The following is a 25,871-nucleotide window of genomic DNA, read 5'->3' on the forward strand; positions in this document are numbered from 1 at the left end:
AACGACCATTACCACTATCTAATATTAGAATGTTTTCACCCCAAAAAGAAGTTCCTATATTAGTCACTCCTGTTCCCTTCTCCCCCAGCCCGACACCTGCCTTCTGTCTTTATGGATTTGCCTGTTCTGGACATGTGATGTACATGGAGTCAAACAATATATGGGCATTCATAACGGGCTTCTTTTACTTGGTATAGTGGTTTTGGTTTTTAAACAAGAGGATTGATTTTCTCATGGTTCTGGAAGCTGGAAGTCTAACCTCAAGGTATCATCAGTTTTGGTTTCTCCTGAGACTTCTCTGCATGCCTTGTAGATGGCCGCCTTCTCACTGCGTCCCCACCAGACCTTTGCTCTGTGTGAACCAGCTCCGCGTTTTCTAGGGTCATGTATGTTGTAGCATGTCTCTGTACTTTATTTCTTTTTATTGCCAAATAAGGTTTCATTGTATGGATTGACTGCATTTTGTTTATCTATCCATCATTGGGGTTGTTTCCACGTTTTTGGATATTAGAAGTAATGCTGCTATGGACATCTGTTTACAAGTTTTTATGTGGACATATGTTTTTAGTTCTTGGGTAGATACCTAAGAGTGGAATTGCTGGGTCATAGGTTTAACTTATGTTTAACCTTTTAAGGAACTGCTGTCTGTTTTCCAACATGATTGCATCACTTTATAATTCTACCAGCAATATACAAGGGCTCTTATTCCTCCATATCTTGATCAACACTTCTTACTATTTTTTTTTTTCTAATTGAAGCATCCAAGTGGGTGTGAAATTGGTACTTCACTGTGGTTTTGATTTGCATTTTCCTCATGGATTCCAGCATCTTTTCATCTGCTAACTGGCACATGACATGTCTATTCAGATCCTTAATCTATTTTTAAAATGGGTTATTTGTTTTTCCAGAGGTTATGTTTTAAAATGTGGTTTCTAACTTGTACATTGCTATTAATTACTGTGGATATAAAAATCACTGGCTTTTTAGGCCGGAAGGGGCTGTCAGAATCGTAACTCCAGCCTCCTCTGTGAGCTGATGAAGAATCTGAGGCTTAAGGTGACTTGCTCTTGGCCGCAACAGAGCTAGCTAGTAGTTGAGCTGGGGGGATTCATGTTCTCAATCAATAATGGAAAAACATAGCTGTTTCATGATTCCTGTTTGAAAAAGGCCCCTTTCTTACAGAGAACAACCCTTTGATTTCAGTATAGTAGGGGTAAGGGGGTGTCTGGAAGGAAGAGGGGCTAAAGAGCTTGTCTAGAAGTTGCATTTAACCCATCAGAGCACTGTTATTACTTAGATAAATAAAAAGAGTGGTGTTCTAAAGATACTTTTTGGCCACTTTTTATGTAAGAACCATATCCCAGTCTGAACAGTGATGGGCAAGGCTGTCTGGTTCATGATGACCCGAGGTCGCTGTTCCCTCTTTCAGTGTCCATCATGGTAGCTTTGAAGAGTTTTGAAGAAAGAGTCTCCATCATCTGGGCTTTGATTTGGTTGCAAAATAAAGCCTTTTTATTTACTTGGAATTTTATTCACTCTTCCCACTGAGATCAAAGAAAGCATCCCGTCTTGCCAGTGAAGTACAGGTGGGAAAGAGGCAGCATCCTAGGACCGTCCATGCATGGGCTTCCTCCCAGAGGTCATCGTGTGGGGAACGAAGGGGTGTTCGTTTAAGGGCCATAAAGGTCTCTTCTCTTTCTGTCTACCCAATAACACAGAACAGACGAACAATGAGGGAAACTATTCAAACAAGGACAATACAAAGTGTCAGTGGTCACATAAGAGCATATATACATATCAGCTTTTTAATGCTATTTGCCCACTCTGCTTGACCTTACTAGTTTTTCCTGATAATGAAGCCTGTGACAAAAGTCCATTTCCACAGTCTGCATTTAGTTTGTTTTTGTTTTGATTTTTTTTTTTTTTTGGATTCCACATGTGAGATCATACCATATTTGTCTTTCTCTGACTTATTTCATTTAGCGTAATGGCCTCAAGGTCCATCCGCATGGAATCAAATGACAAGATTGCCTTCTTTTTATGGCTGAGTAGTATTCCAAAGAGTATATAGACCCATCCATCTTCTTTTTTCATCCATCAGTGGATGCTCAGGTTGCTTCCATGCCTTGGCTATTATAAATAATGCTGCAGTTAACATGTGAATGCATGTCTTTCCGTGTTTTCATTTCCTTCAGATAAATATTTAGAAGTGGAATTGCTGGACCATATGATAGCTCGCACCCCACTCCAGTACTCTTGCCTGGAAAATCCCATGGACGGAGGAGCCTGATAGGCTGCAGTCCATCGGGTCGCTAAGAGTCGGACATGACTGAGCGACTTCACTTTCATTTTTCACTTCCATGCATTGAAGAAGGAAATGGCAACCCACTCCAGTGTTCTTGCCTGGAGAATCCCAGGGAGGGGGAAGCCTTGTGGGCTGCTGTCTCTGGGGTCGCACAGAGTCAGACACGACTGAAGCGACTTAGCAGCAGCAGCAGCATGAGAGTTCTATTTTTAACTTTTTGAGAAAAATTCTTTCTGTTCTCTGTAGTGGCTGCACAGTTTACATTCCCATCAACAGTGCACAAGGGTTCCCTTTTCTCCACCCTCTCCGCAATTCTTACTATTTCGTGTCCTTTTGATAATAGTCATTCTGTGTGTGAGGTGAGATCTCACTGTGGTTTTGATTTGCATTTCCCTGATGATCCATGATGTTGAGCATCTTTGTGTGTTGATCATCTGTCTTTGGGGAAAATATTCAGATCCTCTGCAATGGCACCCCACTCTAGTACTCTTGCCTGGAAAATCCCACGGACAGAGGAGCCTGGTAGGCTGCAGTCCATGGGGTCACTAAGAGTCGGACACAACTGAGCGACTTCACTTTGCCTTTTCACTTTCATGCATTGGAGAAGGGAATGGGAACCCACTCCATTGTTCTTGCCTGGAGAATCCCAGGAACGGGGAGCCTGGTGGGCTGCCGTCTTTGGGGTCACACAGAGTCAGACACGACTAAAGTGACTTAGCAGCAGCAGCAGCTGCCCATTTGTAAAATTGGTTTGGTTTTCTCCTATTGAGTTGTGTGTGGGTTTTTTAAATATACATTTTGGATATTAACCCCTTAGCAGATATATGATTTGCAAATGTTTTCCCCCAGTCAGCAGAGTGCCTTTTCATGTTGTTGACTGCATTTTTTGTTTGAGTTTTCTGTTTGGTTTTATTTATATAGTTATTTTCCTGATATAAGGAGATCCCTCGGACCCCCATGATTCTACTGTCGTTAACTTTGATGAAAACAATAGTTCACAGACCACCTAGTTCTCTGAGGGGACAATAACTTTTAAACCAGGCTTCTAGGCTACCTTGGCAAACAGTGAAAAGTCCTGATCCCCATCTGAGCCTCACAGTGGGGGACCATTGTAAAGTCATAGCACTCCACCCTTTGAAATGAAGTATCCTGTCGATTTATTTCTAAATGAACAATGTGACTCTGACCTACTCACGAGCAGAGCAAACAGAGTCGTCCTTGGTGGGAAGATGTGGGATCTTGGAATATATGCATATTCACGTCCTTATACACATCACGGTCGAGTTGGGAAAAATGTCTGACGTGCCAGAGATACTCAGAAAACATTAGTTAAATATTTCATTACACAAGTAGGTGTAAGGGCATTAAACTGCTTCAAAGAAATGTTTTAAAGCCTATTGAAATTTCAGAACAGTTGAGGAATAAGTGTCTTACTTTTCCCTTGTCGGTTTCCCTTTTGAATTGTAGTTTTGGCATCTCTGTTCATCTTTATGAGATTCTAGTTTCCTATTAACTGAAGAATGTGATGTCCCAAAGTGTCCAGTTACTTCAAAATACCATTTCCTTATACCTCTCCTTTCTTTTCTTTCAATCACCTACTTTTTTCTAGCTTCCTCGTTCCAAGTACAAAATTCATTATGTCGGTGGAAACAAATTCTTTAGCAAAATATTTCTATCAACATTTCTCTCCCCACAAACTTTCCCCTAATGCTGTTTTTCTCTCAGTGTCTTAGCTAATCACTCAGGTTGGTTGTTTTGTGTTTTTGGTTGGAGGCTGAAGTGGGAGAAGCAGAGAGGGACGTGCAGAGGGCATATTTTTTAAGGGATCTTCTCTGCGTGATGCTTCTCTCTGCTGGAATTTGGGTGGTTCTTTAAGGCTTACGGCTCTCTCTGACAAGGGTCAGGAGTGCTGGTGTTCTAGGCGCTCACAGAGCAAAGAGTCACACAATTTGGAAACCAAAATAGCAACTGAAAAAAAAGGAAGGCTCACCTCCTGCCAGGAGAAGGAAGGCATCTTCCCCTTGGCTGCTTCTGGATGGGAAAGCTTACTATGTGCACACAAACCACAGAGACATCTACCACTTATTGCCCAGAATTTTCCACAGGAAGCTTGGGTGGACCTGCTACAACCCACGAACAATTGCTCAATGAAACCCTCAACATTCCATGCCCTGGCCTGGGTGTTTTTCAGGGCAGGCATTATCAGTTGCTGGCTGTGGCTTTAGAAAGACCTAGTGTTCTTCTGGGTCACAGATTTTGAGCTACTTGTTGCCTCAGGAAACTCAAAGGTGAGGAAAGGACAAAATTTTTCTTTAGGTACCTGAATCCGTTGGCCTGTTCTGTGAGGTTATTTAATAGACCAATTGGATCTCAATGGTACAGTCATTTGAACTTAAGTCTAGTCAATGGCACCCCACTCCAGTACTCTTGCCTGGAAGATCCCATGGACGGAGGAGCCTTGTAGGCTGCAGTCCATGGGGTCGCTAAGAGTCGGACACGACTGAGTGACTTGACTTTCCCTTTTCACTTTCATGCATTGGAGAAGGAAATGGCAACCCACTCCAGTATTCTTGCCTGGAGAATCCCAGGGACAGAGGAGCCTAGTGGGCTGCCGTCTATGGGGTCGCACAGAGTCAGACACGACTGAAGTGACTTAGCAGCAGCAGTAGCAGCTAGTCAGTACTGAACCATTTGTTCCCGTTGTAATTCGATACCAGGGCCTGTTGTATATAAAAGTGACTTTGGGGACTTCTGTAGAGGTCCAGTAGTTAAGACTTCGCCTTCCAATGCAGGGGGTACAGGTTCAATCCCTGGTCAGGGAGCTAAGATTCCACATGCCTCTATGCCAAAAAACCAAAACACAAAATAGAAGCAATATTGTAACAAATAAAGACTGAAAAATGGTCCACACCAAAAAATAATCTTTTTTTAAAAAGTGACTTTAAAAATATTTAATAAAGCAGCAACACCAGGAAAGCAGATAATGTTAACATCTTTGTTGGAGTTACATACCCAGCAAAACATTCTCTGATGGGAGTGGGGCAGGGGCGTGATTCTGCCAGGTATCAGTGACAAGGGTGTCTATCTGTCACATGCCAGGCAGCATGCCTGCCACTCAGGTGACAGAGAACCAAGTCCCCAGGCTGTGCCTGGCAGCTTTCCGATTCACTTGTGAGGATACCAAGAAACGGCCTGCTCAGGACTGCCGAGGGTGTGCCTTCAGGACATGGCGACGTGAGGCTTCCCGTGCAGGTGTGCCACCGAGTCTCGTTTTCTTTGCACTATTAGAACCTGAGAGCAACACCAGGGAGCACTGCTAGAGTTCCCCGTGGAACCTGACGTGTGCAGGTCTGTGGTCCAAGATCCCATTTTCTGCTTTGGAGTCCACTTCAGAAGCCTTTTTTTTTTTTGCATTATTTATTTTATTGTTTTGATTTATTTTTTAGTTGGAGGAAAATTGCTTTACAATGTTGTGTTGGTTTCTGTCATACAACATTGCACATCAGCCATAATTGTACATATATCACCTCCTGCCTGAGCCTCCCTCGCCTCCCCCATCCCACCCCTTTAGGTCATCACAGAGCTCCAAGCTGAGCTCCCTGTGTTTTAGAGCTGGAAACTGATTTTTTATGTGAAAATATTCCCTAAGATCAGCTCCACATATGTAACTTGGCTCCCTCTGAGTTTATCTTTTCTCCTTCCCCCGACCATTTTTTTAAAATTAATTTTTTTGAAGTAAAGTGACTTTACAGTGTTGTTTTGGTTTCTACTGCACAGCAAAGTGAATCGGTTCTGTGTATACATATATCCCTTCTTTTCTGGATTTCCTTCCTATCTAAGTCACCACAGAGCACTGAGTAGAGTTCCCTGTGCTATACAGCAGGACCTTATTAGTTTATCTATTTTATACACAGCATCAATAGTGTATATTTGTTAGTCTCAATCTCCCAATTCGTTCGTCACCTTCCTTTCCCCCTCTTGGTGTCCATATGTATGTTCTCTACATCTGTATCTCTATTTCCATTTTGCAAATAAGATCATCTATACCATTTTTCTAGATTCTACCTACCCTCCCCCAACCTTTATCCCTGCTAATCCTGAGCCCCAAACTCCTGCTTTTACCAGGAAAAAGCTGGTAAAAAAAAAAAGGGCGAAGAGGAGGGAGAGAATAGGGGAGGAGGAGAGAGCTCTTGATTGAGGTGTCTCCTGATAAATCAACAAGAGCTTCAGCAGAATTTCAACTTCTATGGCACCAGTGGCTCAAAGAATCCTGGCTCTGGGGATGGCGGAAACAGACAGAGACCCAGAGTCATCCAGTCCAGTCTCCTGCCTTTCAGATAAGAGAACTGAGATCTGGAGAGAAGTGACTTGGCCAGGGTCTCACAGCAGATCCCATGGATGGATATTGTGTTGTATAGAGATGTTGTGTTGTAAAGGGACATCATGTTGTGAAGGGATATTGTGTTGTATGGGGATACCGTGTTGTATGGAGATGTTGACTTCAATGCACTTTTTCATAACTGATCTCATAGTCTCACAACGATTCCCACAAAATATACTTGTCAAGTGTCACGTAGGAATGGACAGTTCCCTCTTCTCTGTTCCACTAAAGAGGAAACTTGGAGATTATGTAAGATAAACAAAGTGGCTTCTAAAACTGATTTTGATTCTATAATTAGTTTTCCACATGAGGAAACCGGTTCAGAAAGAGAAATGACTTGCCCAAAATACCATGACTCAATTAATGAGTGAACTATGTCTAGAATCCAGGAAAAGTATTCAGAAAAAAGATCAGACAGGCCTGTATAACCAAATGACTCATGTTGGTTCAATATTAGAAATATACTTTGGATGACATTGATATTTAATCCTGAATATTTTAATAAGTTACGATATAGTCTTAATATGGTTGTTTTTTGAACCATAAATTGAACTTATTAATGTTCTAAGTTAATGGGATTTTGAATATTTTTAGGTCATTTGGCATAGTAGGATATATAATACTTGTTAGCAAGTCTTAGATTACAAAAATTTTGTGAAATAAAATATATTTGTATTAGATGTACTTTTTTGCATATGGAATTTATAGCTTTCCATAAAAGGAATTTAAAGGAATTAACTTAAAAGAGAAAAAAGAAAAAGACGAGAGGGCAATTTTCAAAAAAACACATTTCAAGGGACTTCCCTGGTGGGCCAGTGGCTAAGACTTCATGATGTAAATTTAGGAGACCTGGGTTCAGTCCCTTGTCAGGGAACTAGATCCCACAAGTTGAAACTCTAGAGTTCACAACTAAAACCTGGAACAGTCAAATGTTTTTTTGAAAAATAAATAATACACTTCAACTTTTATTTTCCAGGATCTAGTTCAGGTTCAATATTAAGACATCCTGAACTGAGTTTAAAAGGCACCCGGCACGTGATGCAAGCTGGCCAGACGCTGAATCTCAAATGCAGGTGAGTGACTGTATTGGTTTGGGGACCATCTGCTTGTCCTTCCTAAGGCAAAACCCTTCCCCAGAGAGCAGACAGGTAGATGGCCATCTGCCGAGTGCAAACCACATGCATCCAGCCTCCCACGGAGGGCGATTCATTCGTCTACGGGAGAGATGAATTACTCACTCACAAGGAATCAGAGGAAGGGATGCCCTGAACATTTTGAGTTGTTTAAAAGTTTTTCTAAATGTGTTACTCTTCTGTAAAGCAGATGACTGGACTTAGACCTCTCTCTCTCTCTCTCTCTCTCTCTCTCTCTCTCTCTCTCTCTCTCTATATATATATATATATATATATATATATAGTATTTATATAAAAATCAGATGTCTCCAACTCTTTGTGATCCCAAGGACTGTAGCCCACCAGCCTCCTCTGTCCATGAGATTCTCCAGGCAAGAATACTGGAGTGGGTTTTCCTTCACCAGGGGATCTTCCCGATCCAGGGATTGAACCCAGGTCTCCTGCATTGCAGGCGGATTCTTTTACCGTCTGAGCCGCTAGGGAAGCCCAAGACCTCAGGATAGTGCTTTGTAATGAAATGAATGCTTTGGCACTGGCCCTAACCCTGACGGTGTTTTGTTTTCTCCTCTATGATTGCAGAGGAGGAGCTGCCCATGCCTGGTATCTGCCTGAAGCTGTGAACAGGGAAAACCAAAGCGGGAAGCTTAACATCACTAAGTCTGCCTGTGGAAAGAACCTCAAGAAATTCTGCAGCACTTTGACCTTGAACGCGGCTCAGGCCAACCACACTGGCTTCTATAGCTGCAGATATCTCTCTGCACCTGCTTCCAAGAACAAAGCAGAATCTACCATTTACATATTTATTAATGGTAAGAGCTTCATTTTCCACATTGTCTTTTCTGTAGCTGTGCAGCAGGTCATCAATCCACCTGGTCCATAGAAAGGGCGCTTTTCTCATGAGTATGAATGAAATGGGCCAGGAAGGAGCTTCTACCTAGCTGTCAAAACTTGTGGAGTGCATTTTAATATGTTTCTTGAGTGTCAGTTTCAACCAGAATTTTCAAGGACCAGTTGGTCAACTGCATGCTCCCTGATGGGAGTGACTCTTGTCTGTTTTGTTCACCACTGTATCTGTGTCTCCTAGAATACTGTCTGGCACATCACGGTATGAATAAGTGAATGGCAAGATTTTAGTTCTATTTCTTAATTGAGAAGCCCAAAGTAGAATACAAGATATTTTGTCCTTTCACACAACTGTGTTCTCTGATATGCTAGCAACTTGTAAAACATTGTTCTTTACTAAATTCGTAAGTATAGTGTTGCTAATGTTGCTTGAAGGTTACAAAATTAATTCCATTCATGATACAGTATTATTTCACGTCCACAAACGAGTATTGTAATGATATAAGAGCTGGCACATGTCACTGCAAAGGGCAAAAGACAAAATTGAATCATTTTCTGGTTATGATTTTTGTAGTATTTTTTTAAGCTTGTCCCTCCTTGGCGAATGAAGAAATGAAACAATGTTCAGAGGGAAGAAATGTAAAATCCTCAAAGAAATATAAAGTGACAGGAGAAATGGATCCCTGGAAAGAATCAGGAAGATGACTTGTCCCTTTGTTCTTCCTTGTTTCATTCCAGCCAGTTTCCAAAACTTGTACAAGACTCTAGCCTTCGAGCGAGAGCTCTAAGAGTGCATAAGTCAAAATTAGTAGGCACTTCAAGACACACACGTGGGTTAAAAAAGGAAACAACCAATTGTCAGTGTCAATAGCATCGTGGATCTTGTTCCTAGTGAGTTAAAGAACTGCATCTTTGCATTGAAGGCAGCACCTACATAGACTTAGGCTTTGGTGGGAATCTTCTTTTTAAAATAAGGCAACTAGACAGTGTTTTACTGGAGCCTAGTGTGTAATTTTCCAGAGGCAGGGTTACTCTTACAGACAGTAGAACAGTAAGTAGTATGATATTAGCAGTAGTATCTTTGCTCTCATCAGCTTGATTTTTTTTTTTTTGAAGATTAATTGCTTTACAATGTTGTGTTAGTTTCTGCTGTACAACAGAAGTGAATCAGCCATGTGTATACATATACCCCCCTTTGACTGAGCCACTCTTCTGTTCTGCTCCACCAAACTCACTGTTTGTACATTTTGCACTTTTCTGGGTGGGTGGAGAACTGGAGGAGACACCAGCTTCCTAGTTAATCCCCACCATAGGAATGCAACCAGCCCACTTAGAACTAAGAGGAGGAAGGAGGCCAGAGAGCTCTGCTTGGGGAAGGCAGAACCACCTTCCCCAGGATGGAAGAGAGGATGGTGGGCGGGACAGGAGGGCAGGATTAGGAGAAGACACACGAAGTGTGCCAGCGGCAGTGGACCGTGTCACGCGCTCAGCCATCTGATCGCTTTTCCTAGCTCCACATAGTAGGTTATGTATGTTCTTTCTGCCCCTTGCAGAGGAAAGAAAACACTTCTGTTCCTGTCTCTCTAGTGGAAGTGGAGGCAAAATTCATTCATTCTAAAATTCTCATGAACCTTTCTCCTGTGGCTTTATTGGATCCACAGTAGAAATGGATCCCTGGAAGGAATAAGGAAGATGACTTGTCACTTTGTTCTTCCTCATAAAACATGACTTGTAAATCAAATACTTAAAATGAGTGAAAGAAGACCATCTCTTTTTTTTTCCCCCTAAGAAATAACACTCAGTTATTACCCAGCTGCTACATTCCTTGGTAGATCTCATTATTTATGGAGCCAGTAGATAGGGGTGCAGAAACTGTCAGCTTCGATCCCCTTTGAAAATAGAAGAGACACTTAGCTGTTTAGAACTATCTCCACTTCCACTGTACAACAGAGCAGATCTGGCAAATAACCATCACTCTGAGTGTCAAATCAGTTGTCAGTGTGAGCCCTGTGAGGGCAAAGCCCATGTCTGCCTTAATTACTTGTATCCACAATCTGCCTCCCAGGTACAGTGCCCGGCTCGTAGCAAGAGCCCAGTAATATTTGTCAAATGAATACACACAGCACTTAACAGGGCTGTGTGGAATACTCTGTTGAAATTGACATTGAAGATGAATTCTAGGCCAAGTAGGAAAGAGCACCATCACTAACTGGTGTGAGGCTGGGGGTGTGAGTACTGGTTGTGATTTTATGTGTGTATTACGTCTGCTTTCTGGTAGAAGTCCACAAATATTAGCATAAAGTTACGAGTCCCAGGATCTCAAAGCTCCCACACAGTTTGGTTGGACAGAAGGAAATTCTCTATCCCAAAGACCATATTCTTGGATAGGGACAGGCTGCAAAATGTACTGTTTGTGTTTCACAGGACATTACTCTGGAATATCACGAGTATTTTGTGTGTTCATTGGGAAAATCTTGGAGTCATTATTTTTAAATAACACTAGTAAGAAAAATTATATTTGAGTCAATAGTAGTAACCATAGGAGAGCCTCTGAATCTTTGTTTGTTAATCAATTTGATGAGCAGATATTTAGGAAACACTTGCTGGGTGTCTGTAACTACACCACTCTGAATAGTAACATGGATTTTGTTGTCTATTTCCTGGTAGAACAATTTTGGTCTCACTTTACTAAAATCCAAGTTAGTGAAGTGAAGTGAGTTAAAATCACTCAGTTGTATCCAACTCTTTGCAATCCTGTGGACTATATAGTCCATGAAATTCTCCAGGCCTGTCCCTTCTCCTCGGAGAAGGCAGTGGCACCCCACTCCAGTACTCTTGCCTGGAAAATCCCATGGACAGAGGAGCCTGGTAGGCTGCAGTCCATGGGGTCACTAAGAGTCGGACACGACTGAGCGACTTCACTTCCATGCATTGAAGAAGGAAATGGCAACCCACTCCAGTGTTCTTGCCTGGAGAATCCCAGGGACAGGGAAGCCTTGTGGGCTGCTGTCTATAGGGTCGCACAGAATCGGACACGACTAAAGTGACTTAGCAGCATGCCTTCTCCAGTGGATCTTCCCGACCCAGGGATCAAACTGGGTTCTCCCTCATTGCAGGCAGATTCTTTACCAACTGAGCTATCAGGGAAGCACAAACCCAAGTTAGCTGTGATGTAATTCATTAAGCAGTTGTAACTTTTCCAAGTAGCCTAACATTTTATGCATTTCCTGCATAATTTTCTGAGAAAATTTGGCCTTAGGCTTCCATTTTTATTGATATTTACAACATTACAGGTTTAATTTTGTTCAGGGGCACAAAACTTGTCTCTGGAGACTCAGGATTGTCCCTGGGACTAGTAACTCAAATTGGTTCCTAACACACAACTGTGATTACTTACTAGATATCAATGGGTTATAACTTATTTGTTGTTGAATATTTATTCTAGAACATGTGATTGCACAATTTTTGCCCCCGGTAAGCATGTGCAGATGTGTTAGCATTTTGTTTTGGTTTTCTATAACGATGAGAAACACTATTGGACACATCTTTTGAAAAGGTATAGATTTGTGGTCTAATAGAGTTCTGTGAGAGGAAAAATCAGGACTGCATAGCTTTTTCTACATAATGTCAAGTGCCATATATGTATTATAAGCAAAACTATTATTTAGATGCTTCCCACTTAAGCACTGATTTGGCCATAACATCTGATATTGTATGTGTAATGTGAGGAAAATCAATATCACCACTTTAACATTATAGCTTGTATAAATCCATCATACCTCTGATATAATGCATTAAAATCAACTTAATTACTTGAGTAATTTTAGTTAGCTAATTTATTAATTACTGATAAATTTAAATTCCCCTTAATATATCTTCTTGGAGGAAAAGTTATGACCAACCCAGATAGCATATTCAAAAGCAGAGACATTACTTTGCCAACAAAGGTCCATCTAGTCAAGGCTATGGTTTTTCCAGTGGTCATGTATGGATGTGAGAGTTGGACTGTGAAGAAGGCTGAGCGCCGAAGAATTGACGCTTTGGAACTGTGGTGTTGGAGAAGACTCTTGAGAGTCCCTTGGACTGCAAGGAGATCCAACCAGTCCATTCTGAAGGAAATCAGCCCTGGGATTTCTTTGGAAGGACTGATGCTGAGGCTGAAACTCCAATACTTTGGCCACCTCATGTGAAGAGTTGACTCATTGGAAAAGACTCTGATGCTGGGAGGGCTGGGGGCAGGAGGAGAAGGGGACGACAGAGGATGAGATGGCTGGATGGCATCACTGACTCGATGGATGTGAGTCTGAGTGAACTCCGGGAGTTGGTGATGGACAGGGAGGCCTGGAGTGCTGCGATTCATGGGGTCGCAAAGAGTCGGACATGACTGAGCGACTGAACTGAACTAATATATCTTCTTACATTTGTGGTTTCACTTTATTTAAACAGATGGTTTTATTTCCATTATACTGTCTAATTCTTACAATAATCCTATGAGGTTTTCTTATCGTGATTTTATTATACAAGCAAAGGGCCTAAAATCCACTTCACATGAGGCTACATGGGGAGTGATGGAAAAGTGTTAGCAGCAGAGTAAGGTGGTCAGATTCTCAGTGGTAGGAGGAGATCAGAGAGGGCAACATAAGACAGGAACAGCAGGCAGGGGCTGGGGCCAAGGTCACTGTCATCATACTGTGGGAAAGGAGAGAATGTGATGGACTGGGGGGATTCAGTCCACCTTGGTGAGCTGGTGGGTTGTGGTGGAACAGAGGAGAGATGGTGACCCTTGAAATCTGTAGAGGCACTGGGGCAAGTGGCCCTGGTCCCACAGCCAAGGAGAGCTTTTTCTCACTACTTTACACTGATGCTAATTGACATCCTCTCCCGTTACACCCTTGGGTTGATCCTAACAGATGACTATTGAATGAGAGTAGCTGAAAAATGCTATATATGTATTTTCAAAAAATTGCTTTTGAGAAAATGAATGGAACCCCCCAGCAATTATAGCTACAAAAATCTGGGTCATAAAGAAAATTCTAAAGTACTCCTCACTGTTTTGCTAAAAAAAAAAAAAAGATGTTAGCTGAATGGTCATGCCAGGATTGGGCTTCCCAAGTGGCTTAGTGGTGAAAAAAAAAAAAAAATCTGTCTGCCAGTGCAGGAGACACAGGTTCAATCCCTGGGTCAGGAAGATCCCCTGGAGAAGGAAATGGCAACCCACTCCAGTATTCTTGCCTGGAGAATCCCATGGACGGGGGAGCCTGGTGAGCTACAGTGTGTGGGGTCATAAAGAGTCAGATATGACTGAGCATGCACACGTGTGTGTGCATACACATACATACACATATGCTAGAATTACTTGTACATGCATGCACGTGCACACATACACATACAGCAGGGCTACTTAGGTGGTTGGTGGTCATCCCCCTGGTAGAGAAAAACGAACATATTTGCATTTCTTTTATAACTCTGGTACGCACAAGAAATTGGCTCCAGATCAGCCTTTTCTACGTTCGAGGATTTCATTGCAATTAGTATTGTAATATATGAGTTGTGACTGTAAAATAAGGAAACTGACCAGAAGAGATTTTAATGGCATCTCCAAAGTATTTAATACTTCGTCAGTGTCTCCAATTTGGTTAGAAAACCTTGAACTTAGCATATTGAGTTCCCCATGCTTTGAAATCAGCCTGAACCCCTCCCCACTCCAGGCACAAGATTTTCAGGGCTCTTGAAGTATATCATCTTCTCTTGAAGAATTATAGTTGAAAAGGCAAAGAGGAATAGGGACCCATGTGCTGTGGTTGAGTGGATATCTTCTCGTTCTTCCCTGTAAAAGAAACTCACCTCTTTCTTCTGCTTCTCTCCACTTGATTGTTTTTCTCTCTGTGTCTAGTAAAGCAAATGGTTTGGAGCATTTTCACAACAGATTTTCCTGTCTTTGGTTCTTCTTTATGTATCAAATGAATGAGATTTACATAGCAGCTTCATTTCAGGTGGAAAAATGATCAGATGCACTGGGTATACAACTGAAAAGTGGTCAGTTCAGTCGCTCAGTCGTGTCCAACTCTTTGCGACCCCATGAACCATAGTGCACCAGGCCTCCCTGTCCATCACCAACTCCCGGAATCCACCCAAACCCATGTCCGTTGAATCAGTGATCTGTCGTCCCCTTCTCCTCCTGCACTCAATCTTTCCCAGCATCAGGGTCTTTTCAGATGAGTCAGCTCTTTGCATCAGGTGACCAAAGTGTTGGAGTTTCAGCTTCAACATCAGTCCTTCCAAAGAACACGCAGGACTGATCTCCTTTAGGATGGACTGGTTGGATCTCCTTGCAGTCCAAGGGACTCTCAATCTTCTCCAACACCACAGTTCAAAAGCATCAATTCTTTGGCACTCAGCTTTCTTTATAGTCTAACTCTCACATCCATACATGACCACTGGAAAAACCATAGCCTTGATTAGATGGACCTTTTTTGACAAAGTAATGTCTCTGCTTTTGAATATACTATCTAGGTTGGTCATAACTTTCCTTCCAAGGAGTAAACGTCTTTTAATTTCTTGGCTGCAATCACCATCTGCAGTGATTTTGGAGCCCAGAAAAAGAAAGTTAGCCACTGTTTCTACTGTTTCCCCATCTATTTGCCATGAAGTGATGAAACTCTAATTCCCAAGTATCCAGGGGGAGAATGATCGATGTGCCTTCACATAAATGTATTTAGTGGGAAAAAGCTCTGCATGGCTATGGACCCTCAAACAAATATGAATATTCAACACTAAAGGTACAGACACTCTAAGACAGATTCAACATAATCGCTTATACAGCACTTCCAGTTTCCCTTAAGAGCTTTTGCATAACTCTGAGATAAATCACATTGGTGGTGTTCTTCCATTTTATGTATGAGAAAACAGCTGCTGTGATCCGCTCAAGACAGAGGGAATGAAATGACTAGCCAGGAAGAGGATCTAGGTCAGACCCCAAGGTTAAGGCTGTTTCCACTACACTGGGAGATTCAGTTATTGACTTCAAACTGTAGACCAGCGGTTGCTTTGTCTTTGGGAATAGAGATTATACAGTTACTACGTTCTATTAAATTTCAAACTCAGTGTTTTTCCCTTGAGGAATGATAGGTTACACTGGTTTCAGGCTGTTTTTCTGAGTGATCGGCCTTAGAGAACCAGACCCCGGTCTCGGAGAGCTTTGGGTTGTTACCTGATGGAGTCAGAACCTGTGGTCACTGTCCACACGCACAGTCACCACTGCATTCCAGCTCACACCACAAGGTGAAGAGACGTTTCTATGTACTAAGATGAGCAGGGCTCTTAAAAACCCCAACTGTTAATGGGCTGTGGAATCAAATTAATGGGTTGTGGGACTTCCCTGGCAGTCCAGTGGTTAAGCCTCCACACTTCCACTGCAGGGAGCATGGGTTCGCTTCCTGGTCAGGGAACTAAGATCCTGCATGCTATGCAGCATGGCAAAAAAAAAAAAAAGTGAGTTGTTATCAGCATTTAAAAAAATAAAGCAGAGTAAATGGAAACTATCTAAGTTTATTGCAAAAAGCAAGGGTAAGTATGATTTAGTGAAACTTTTTAAAAAATAGAACTTGTTTCCCAAACACACGCACACATATACACAATACCACATAAATGTAAAATACGTGTGAGTGTGTGTGGTTTTGGGGTCTAATGTGGAAAGTGCTTCTTATTGTGGAACTCAGCACAATAATTTTAAAAGTTTCAGTCTGATTAAGGTAAACTTATTAAAATTTTCACAGGTGTGGAAGGGTCCTTTCTATGCTTTGTATTTGAGAAAACAACTCCCATTTTGAGCACCATGGTGGTTTTGGCTCATCACTCCTGAGCCAGAGAACGTGGTGATGAAAATAACACCTCTCCTCTAGTTAACGTGGCTCCCACCCTGGTGGGTGCCTGTGTGCAACACACACTCATCACGTTCCTGAGATAAAGCGGATGTGACCCAGGAGGTGCGGTCAGCAGGTGGCGTTCATCTGTGGACGTGGATCACACACCTGCAAGACCCTGTTCGTTCTGGGGGAGGCACGAGCAAAGTTCTGGCGTCTTAGGGTTTTGGAGGCCCCTGGTCCCTCTCTAGGACTACGACTTCTATACATTAGTGAGGCTTTTAAAATGCACGGGTTTAACTTTGTGAGATAATGGCTGTTGTCCAAAAACGAGGCTTTCCAGGGAGTGAAGAGGATGCCTCCAAGAGTCCTGACTGAGCCTCCCACCCCCGGTAGAACTTACTGAAGTTCTGTGGATGGTTCTGCCCCGACACCGTCTCCCCTGGACTCCTGCCTGGTCTGGCGCACTGCGAAGCACGCACAGGGTGCCGGGGCGACACTGCGTAGCCGGAGGATGGCTGAGCACTGGGAGTTTGTTGCCCAGCTGGCCATAGTGCATGGCGATTCCAGGCAGCATGACCATAAAACAAGCGGGAAAAAAACCAAGCAGGGATGTTAGTGAAAGAGTAGCAGTCTGCAGACTTACTCAGAGTCTGCTTCCACTTTCTTTTCTAGATTTACTCAGAGTTCACTTCACTTTTCTCCAGATTTACTCCACTTCCACTTTTTCCTGGCTGGTGATGACATTTCTAAACTGGGGGTGCAGCAGGGGTGTCAGCCCTCCAGCCCACACCGGAAGATCCCTCACAGTGCTTAAAATAGTTGACATCTTGTAGCAAGGAAAAAAAAAATTTAAGAAATCAACTTACAAAAAAAAAAAAAAAACACTTAACTACAGGTCAGCTGAGTTCTCTAGGTCTGGATTGCTTTACCAAATTTATGACGTTATCTGTTATTGCTTGGTTACTGTCCAGGGTCTTGTCTGGTTTTCACAGTCAGTTTTCAGCAGGTACACATCACCCCTCCTGCTGCCTGCCCAAAGAGCCGCTCGTGTCGTCCCCCTTACTCACTCCATGTCTGTCCTCACTCAATGAATGGCTTCTTCCACTTACTTTCCGAAACCTCTGTCTATTCTAGCATGAATGCTCCCATAAGAAGTTCCCAAAGCTTCCGTCTCGGGGGCTAAGACTGATGGTGCTTGAGCCCACAGGTATTGAGAAGAAAGTGTGCCAGACACCTTGTGCCCCAGGAAGCAGCCAGTGCAAACAGCTCAGGTGATGGCTCGTGTTTGCCATCCTTCTCACATCGTTGCCTGATGTATTTGCCCAGGAGATGGAGGAATATGTTGGGGTGAACAGAGTTCGGACTCAGCCTCTGGATTACTCGTCTGGAAACCCCCAGCAGGTTTCCTAAAATGGCAGCAGCCTGAGGCTGACCTGCGTTAGCAGAATTCTACTCCAAACTATCCTCTGTACAGAATTCCTAGAGGGAACTTCCCTGGCAGTCCAGGGGTTAGGACTTCTCCTTCCAATGCAGGGGATGCAGGTTCGATCCCTGGCTGGGGAGCTAAGATCCCATATGCCTCACAGCTGGAAAAAAAAAAAACACACATAAAAAGCAGAAGCAATACTGTAACAAATTCAATAAAAAGTCCACATTAAAAAAAAAAATCTTAAAAAAAATTCTTAGGTATTTCCTGGCTTGCCTTTGCATATAGCTTCACCAAAAATCTAGAACAAGGTCAGGTTTTCCTGGATTTTTTTTTTTTTCCGCTCATTTTGATGAAGTGGTGAAAAAGAAGAAACAGACCGGGCTAGGATTTTAAATAGACTCTGATGACATTGCTGGTTGGAGTTTTCCCTGGGGACCAGACCCCTCTCTCTACAGCCTGGCGCTGGGCTCCCTGTAAGGCTGAGGCTTGAAGGAGATTATCTGTTCGATCCATCACAGGGGACAGCTGATTAGGACCACATGGTGAGAGTTTAGAGTAACTTAACTCTTATCCACTCTCCTTCCAGCTATGTGAAAAGTTGATGGAAGACATTCTTGATCTCATTAAGTCCTGCCATTTCACATTTCCCTTCTAGAGACACTTTTGTTATTAGATGCCACGGGGCTTTGACTCGGGAAAACACTGACAAACGGTTGGGACAGAAGCCACTTGTGGATTTGTTGGAAGTCAGGGGTGTCACATCTTCTTTCCGGAGCCCTTGCCCTGAGCCCTGTGTTCATCCAGCATGTTCCTAGGAATTTCATTTTTAGCTCTTGGTACGTGTGTGCTCGGTCATGTCTGACTTTTTGCGACCCTTTGAACTGTAGCCCACCAGTTCATGTCCATGGAATTCTCCAGGCAGGAATACTGGAGTGGGTGGCCATTCCCTACTCCAGGGGATCTTCCCGACCTGGGTCACCTGCATTGGCAGGCAGACTCTTTACTGCTGAGCCACCAGAGAAGGCCTAGCTCTTGGTGGTACCTGTCAATTAAAAGTTTGGTCCTTCCTTCAGAGGAAGAGCATTTCCTGACACTCGCTAGGCTCCACACCAGAAAAATGGGGCAGGCCAGGTCTTAGGAAGCACATAGCTAATCTTTGCTCACAATAACCATTGTGTGTCACCAGGCATTGAGTAGAACCACATAAATGCTTAAAAGTAATCAGAATGAGCATTCTCTTGACTGAGCCACTTGGAAAAATTAGTGATTGAGGTGGAATTATGAAATCTCAAGATGGCAGTGAAGTCTAAATGAAAATCCCATAAAATTGACCATATCCTCTCATGTGTCCCCTACAAACAAGAAGGGTGGAAAACAGTCCATCAAAACCTTAAGGTTTTGAAGGATTTGAAAAATGTCCATCATGTAATTTCATTAAGAAAAGTGAGCAAGGGACTTTCCAAGAGAAATCCCCTCAAGCTGAAAAGGCTTTAAGTTTCTGAGATTTCATAACTTTCTTTAACAATGGCAATGAAATGCCACCCCACCTGGAGACAAGGAGGTACCCTGTTATGATCTTGGTGGTCCTTGCAGTTCAGACACTACTCAGTTTTCCTTTACTGTTTGAAATATCCATTTTTTTGTCGTCTGAGGCATTTGGGCCGGGTTGCGTTGGCGGTTGTCATGGCTGACTGTGCTATTACTAATGCAATCAGTGCACTGTCCTTCCTTCCTTCATCAAATACCAATTAACATACTGTATTCATTTTTTATCTTATTTGATATTGGAGCATAGTTGATTTACAATGTTCATTTCAGGTGTACAGACGAATGATTCATTCATACATATTCATATATTTTTTCTTAAAAAAATTTTTATTGATGTGCAGTTGATTTACAATGTTGTGCCCATCTCTCCTGTACAGCAGAGTGACTCAGTTATACACATACCTATATATTTTTTAAAATATTCTTTTCTATTATGGTTTATTCCAGGAGACTGGATATAGTTCCTGCACTATGCAGGAGGACTTTGTTGTTCATCCATTCTAAATGTAATAGTTTGCATCTACCAACCCCAAACTTGCAGTCCATCCCTCTCCCTTCCCCTCTCACCCTTGGCAACCACCAGTCAGTCCTCTATGTCTGAAGTCTCTTTCTGTTTTGTAGATAGGTTCATTTGTGCTCTGCATTACATTTTGCATATAAGTGCTGTCACTTATATAGCACAAATACCAGTATTTGTCTTTCTATTTCTGACTTACTTCACTTAGTATGATAATCTCTAGTTGCATCCACGTTGCTGCAAATTTTATTTTATTTTATTCTTTTTTATGGATGAGCAGTAAGTCCGTTGTATGTATGTACCATGTCTTCTTTATCCATTCACCTGTTGATGGACACGTAGGTTGCTTCCATGTCTTGGCTATTGTGAATAGTGCTGCGATGGACATGGGGGTGCGTGTATCTTTTTGAATTAGGGTTTTATATGGGTATATGCCTAGGAATAGGATTGAGGTGTGTGCGGGCTCAGTCACCTAGGTGTGTCCGACTCTTTGTGACCCCAAGGATTGCTGTATCACTTGGTAATTGTATTTTTAGTTTTCTGAGGAACTATTTTTTTTCCAAATTCTTTTCCCATTTAGATTATTACAGAATATTTAGTAGAGTTCCTTGTGCTATACAGTTGATTCTTGTTGATTGTCTATTTTAGAGTGAAAGATTATCTATAGAGTGAAAGTGAAAAAAAGTGAAAGTGAATGTCGCTGAGTCATGTCCAACTCTTTGCGACCCCATGGACTATACAGTCCATGGGATTCTCCAGGCCAGAATACTGGAGTGGGTAGTTGTTCCCTTCTCCAGGGCATCTTCCCAACCCAGGGATCAAACCCAGGTCTCCTGCATTGCAGGCGGATTCTTTACCAACTGAGCCACCAGGGAAGCCCTTATATAGAGTATTATATATATGAGGCTTCCCAGGTAGCACTAGAGGTAAAGAAAGTGAGAGTGTTAGCCACTCAGTCATGTCCGACTCTTTGCAACCCCGTGAACTGTAGCCCACCATGCTCTTCTGTCCATGGGGATTCTCCAGGCAAGAATACTGGAGTGGGTTGCCATGCCCTCCTCCAAGGGATCTTCCTGACCCGGGGATTAAACCTGGGTCTACTGCATTGCAGGAAGTTTCTTATCACCTGAGCCACCAGGTAAAGAACCCTCCTGCCAGAGTAGGAGATGCAAGAGACCCAGGTTCAATCCCTGGGTAGGGAAGATCCCCTGGAGTAGTGTATATCTAAATTATATTTGAAACATGATCCAGGGTTCAAACTGGATTCAGTCCCCACTCTGATATGTGCAAAGTCTCTGTGCAGATTCCTTAATAAGAATAGCGGTTCGTACTTAGGTCTCACCGTGTTTTGGACGCCACTCTAGGCACCTGTATTGGTTAGGGATTTCATTCTCATAACTTCCTAATCCTAGGAAGCAGCGCTATCATTTTCACCTTCTCTTCAAGGGAAGGTTAAGTAACTGCCCATATAACTAATCTGCAGTGGAGAAGGCAGCACGGTTCTTGTCCTTAATCCTTGCTCCCATCAGGAGTTCACACACATAAAATGGTTAGTTTTAGGGTCTGGTGTATAGTACACACTTCTCATGTGTTTGCTGTTAACTGCTGCTACTGTTACGTCTTCCCAGCCTTGGTTTCCTTTTCTGTAAAATGGGAAGAGTTAGCACTTTGTGTGGCTGTTGGGAGATTCAGTGGGAGGCTGTACACAAACTCTGTGCTTACACTTAGGAGGACTGTGCTGTGCTTAGTTGGTCAGGTGTGTCTGACTCTTTGTGACCCCATGGACTGCAGCCCACCAGGCTCCTCTGTCCATTGGATTCTCCAGGCAAGAATACTGGAATGGGTTCCCATGCCCTCCTCCAGGGGATCTTCCCAACCCAGGGATTGAAACCAGGTCTCCTGCATTGCCAGTGGATTCTTTACCATCTGAGCCATAATCAGTTGTAATTGCTGTGGTGAAAGGCAGTGAGCTGGGCAGAATAGAAACTACAAAGATAATCCCCTCAGTTTTCAAGGGCAGCAATTAGTGATGCAAATAAAACAGGTTACAACCAAGCCTATTGCAAAGCCCTATGGGAAGAGAGCAATAAGAGGGGTATGGAGGAGCGATGCTGCACCAGAGATGGCACCAGTCTTCTTGTACTCATCTTTTAGGTCTCCAGTTCAACATCACCCATCCTGGGAAGCTCCCCAGGCTCCCCCAAACTAGGTTTGCCCTCCCCTCACGTAGGACTCATCTCACCAGCTCAGTGAGGACCAGGAGTGACTGTCTTGCTCACTCTGATGGCTCCAGCCGGGGTGTGCCAGGGGGGAGGTGCTCAGAGATGTTTGCTAAATGAAAGAAACATGGAGTTTTAAAATTGATATTGGTCTCACTGGTCCTCCTGGGCATTGATGAGGAAATGCAGGGCATACAGAACAAAAGAGCCACAATGAGGGCAAAAACACACACGTCACATGACAGAATCACCATCCCCAAAATATCCAACTGACCAAACTGTGACGTGGGATTAACCAAATGAGATCTGACAGGAATAAGTGTAAAGGACTGTATTTGGCTGGCAAAGCCAGCTGACCGCCCTAGGACTATGGGGAAGAAAGCAGCTGAGACAGCATATGTGAGAAAGATTCAGGCTTTTAGTTAACTCTGTTTAGCCAAGAACCCAACCTTGAACACCATTAACAGGTGGATGGGGTTCGGGATGCAGGTGGTGCCAAGTCTTGTTCAGTCACTCAGTTGTGTCCAACTCTTTGCGACCTCATGGACTGCAGCACGCCAGGCTCCCCTGTCCTTCACCATCTCTGGAGTTTGCTCAAACTCATGCTCGTTGAGTTGGTGATGCCATCCAGTCATCTCATCCTCTGTTGCCCCCTTCTCCTTCTGCCTTCAGTCTTTTCCAGCATCATCATCTTTTCTGGCTCTTTGCATCAGGTGGCCAAAGTATTGGAGCTTCAGCATCAGTCCTTCCAGCGAATGTTCAGGACTGATTTCCTTTAGGATTCTCTGGTTTGGTCTCCTTGCTACCCAAGGGACTCTCAAGAGTCTTCTCCAACACCACAATTCAAGCACCAGTTCTTTGGCGCTCAGCCTTTTTTATGGTCCAACTCTCACATCTGTACATGACTACTGGAAAAACCATGGTGGTGGTGATTTAGTCGCTAAGTGTGTCCAACTCCTGCAACCCCATGGACTGTGTAGCCTACCAGGCTCCTCTGTCCATGGGATTCTCCAGGCAAGAACACTGGAGTGGGTTGCCATTTCCTTCTCCAGGGTATTTCCCAACCCAGGGATCAAACCTGGGTCTCTTGCATTGCAGGCAGATTCTTTACTAACTGAGCCAGAAGGGAAGCCCATGGCAATAGTTAGGGCATAGTTATACTTAAAGATTTTTATTTATACTTATTTGTTGTTTATCTAAAATTCAAATTTGAAGGAATGTCATGCTTTTATGGGCTTCCAAGGTGGCGCTAGTGGTAAAGAATCTGTATGGATGTACTGGAAAAACCATGACTTTGACTATACGGCCCTTTGTTGGCAAAGTGATCTCTCTGCTTTTTAATACCTTCTCTAGGTTTGTCAAACGTTTGCCAGGTCTTACCATTTAATTTACATTTCAAGAGGAACAGGAATTACAAGTACATTCTATGATCCTGCCCCCATACTTCATTTTCCTCATCTGTCAAATGGGTACCTGCCCCACCGGGTTGTGAGCATTAAGTAATCTGACGGTTTTGTTATTGTTCACTGGCAAAGAACAACAAAAGGAACATAAATGTTTTGAAAAGTAAAGAACTGGGTGGAAAAATATCTCCTTCAAAGTTTTTCTCTGAGGCAAAGAGATCAAACTTCATCTTTATAACCCCTGACAGTACAGCTACTAATTAAGAATGAAAGAAGTCAAGACAGGCAGATTTCATCTTGATATAAGCAAACACTCTCTAACATCTAAAGCTCTCTGGCAGTGGAATGACCTGTCTTGGGAGGTGGTGAGTTCCCTGTGTGTCCAGGTATTCAAACACAGCACAGGTGCTCATTTGGTGGGGCTGGACAAGACGCCCCGGCGCCTTCCTACTGTTGACACTTGAGCAGTACCGAGTGTGCCTTTCTATCCTTTATCGATATCTGGCTGAGGTTCATTACCGTAAATCATATTTCATCCTTGAAATCCAATGGGATGAATTCCATTGTCAGTCTCCTTGGACAGGAAAGTTGGAGAAATTTAATACTGTGTTGAGGGTCACATACTGCATGTAAGTCCCAAGTCAAACTTGGGACCCAGATCTGATAGACTCAAGGCCCTGCTCTTGCCAGTATGTTCTTGCTGGGCTTCCCCTCAATCCCCTTGGCGGTTTGTGTGCAGGACAGAATGGAGTGGGGTGGGGGCTGGGGGGCAGTACAAACTTGCAGGCCAGGAAGTGTTCGGGCCAAATGCCGCTGATATACGTTTTGACTGGCAGGCGCAGTGCTTTTGGCTGCCAATGTTTAATAATTGGAGGAGTTCACATAAAAATCTGATTTCCTACTTATCTGGAAAAACGAACTCTAGCTGTGCTGGCCTGTATTCCCACTTGACAACAATGGCTGCAGTGACCAAGGACTGGCCTGCTCCAGACCTGGCCCCATGCTCTCAACTGCCACCACCCCTGTGGCCTTGCATCCGGTTCCCTCCTCCTCACCCAGGAACCCCCTAGGAGGTGTCAGGGTGCTACTCCCTGCGTGAACATTTCACATGCATGCATAACACGTCATAGGTTTGGGGACAGGAAAATGCCTGTCATATATTCTAGAGGGAACTAAGCCTCAGAGAGTCACAGGGCAGCTGTGCCCGACCTAAGCAGGACCCTGGCCTCCAATGCCAACAGTACAAGACCCTGGAGGGGACGTTCTCCTGAGAGGGTAGCTGCCCTCAGGGAGAACCCATGTCCCAGGGACCAAACATCCCTTGCACTGGAGGATGACTGTCCCCTGGAAGGACTTTGATCTTTAGGCTCCATAAGATAGAGCTTTATCTGGTTGGACAGCTCTTGGCCCTGAGGTGGTAATGACAGAGACCCCAAAACGTCCCCAGCATCTTATAGCAGAGAGAGATAAGCAGGGGGTCCATTGACTCGAGCTTGATGTTCACAGTAGGAATTTCTTATCAGTCTGTCCTTTCATATTTCTGATCTCCTGCCAGAAGACCCCATGTCCCTGGGCCGTCTTTCCTTCCCTCCACCCTTCCTTCCGTCCTATCTGTGGGGTATTTGAAGGTGTAATTGTCACCCCTAAGTCATTCTGAGAGTCTGGGCTAGATTTTGGTAGATGCAGAGAGGATGGTCTAGGACCAGGACGCCTGGATTCAGGTCTGGCTCAACCATTTGTGCCATTCCTGTGCCTGTGGGAAGGTCTTTCCTCATCTCTGGGACTCAGCTTCTGCTTCTGTAACGTGAGAGGCTGTGTTAGGGTATCACACAAGTCGCCTAACAGTTTTATAATCTTCCGATTCAGAGGCAGAGCTAGGAATAGTAGGATTTGGGACACGGCCCCAAATCTTGGCAGTAGAAGAAGGAATGGTTGTTGCCCATCAGAGCTGCTTGCTTCCTTCTTCCCTTTCTCCTTTATTCCTGTTTCATTCCTTTCTTTCCTTCTATCTTTCCTTTCATCATCCATCTGTCATCCCTCTATATGTCCGTCCGTCCTTCTCCCCCCACTTCCTTCTTAGCTTTTCTCTTTTTCTTTCTTTTCTTTTGAGATGTTTTAACTGATCAAGATGAAGATCTGACTTTGTGAACATAGAAATCAACTAAGCATCTTGTGTGAACACCCAGTGAGCAAGGTCCTAGGCAGCCCGAGAAACTGCGCCCTTGTCT

At 43.5% G+C, this 25,871-nt stretch overlaps 1 protein-coding gene across 6 annotated transcripts in view; it reads left to right on the top strand.

Moving 5' to 3' along the window:
- FLT1 (fms related receptor tyrosine kinase 1) overlaps positions 1–25,871 on the top strand; it is a 205,240-nt gene that overhangs the window by 25,222 nt on the left and 154,147 nt on the right. For all 6 annotated transcript variants that reach the window (XM_061434869.1, XM_061434873.1, XM_061434874.1 and 3 more), the window contains exons 2-3: positions 7,663–7,759; positions 8,399–8,628. In XM_061434869.1, coding sequence (XP_061290853.1) covers positions 7,663–7,759; positions 8,399–8,628 — 327 coding nt within the window. The remainder of the gene's footprint in view (positions 1–7,662; positions 7,760–8,398; positions 8,629–25,871) is intronic.

Source organism: Bos javanicus, chromosome 12 (assembly GCF_032452875.1).
Source record: "Bos javanicus breed banteng chromosome 12, ARS-OSU_banteng_1.0, whole genome shotgun sequence".
Classification (NCBI taxonomy): domain Eukaryota; kingdom Metazoa; phylum Chordata; class Mammalia; order Artiodactyla; family Bovidae; genus Bos; species Bos javanicus.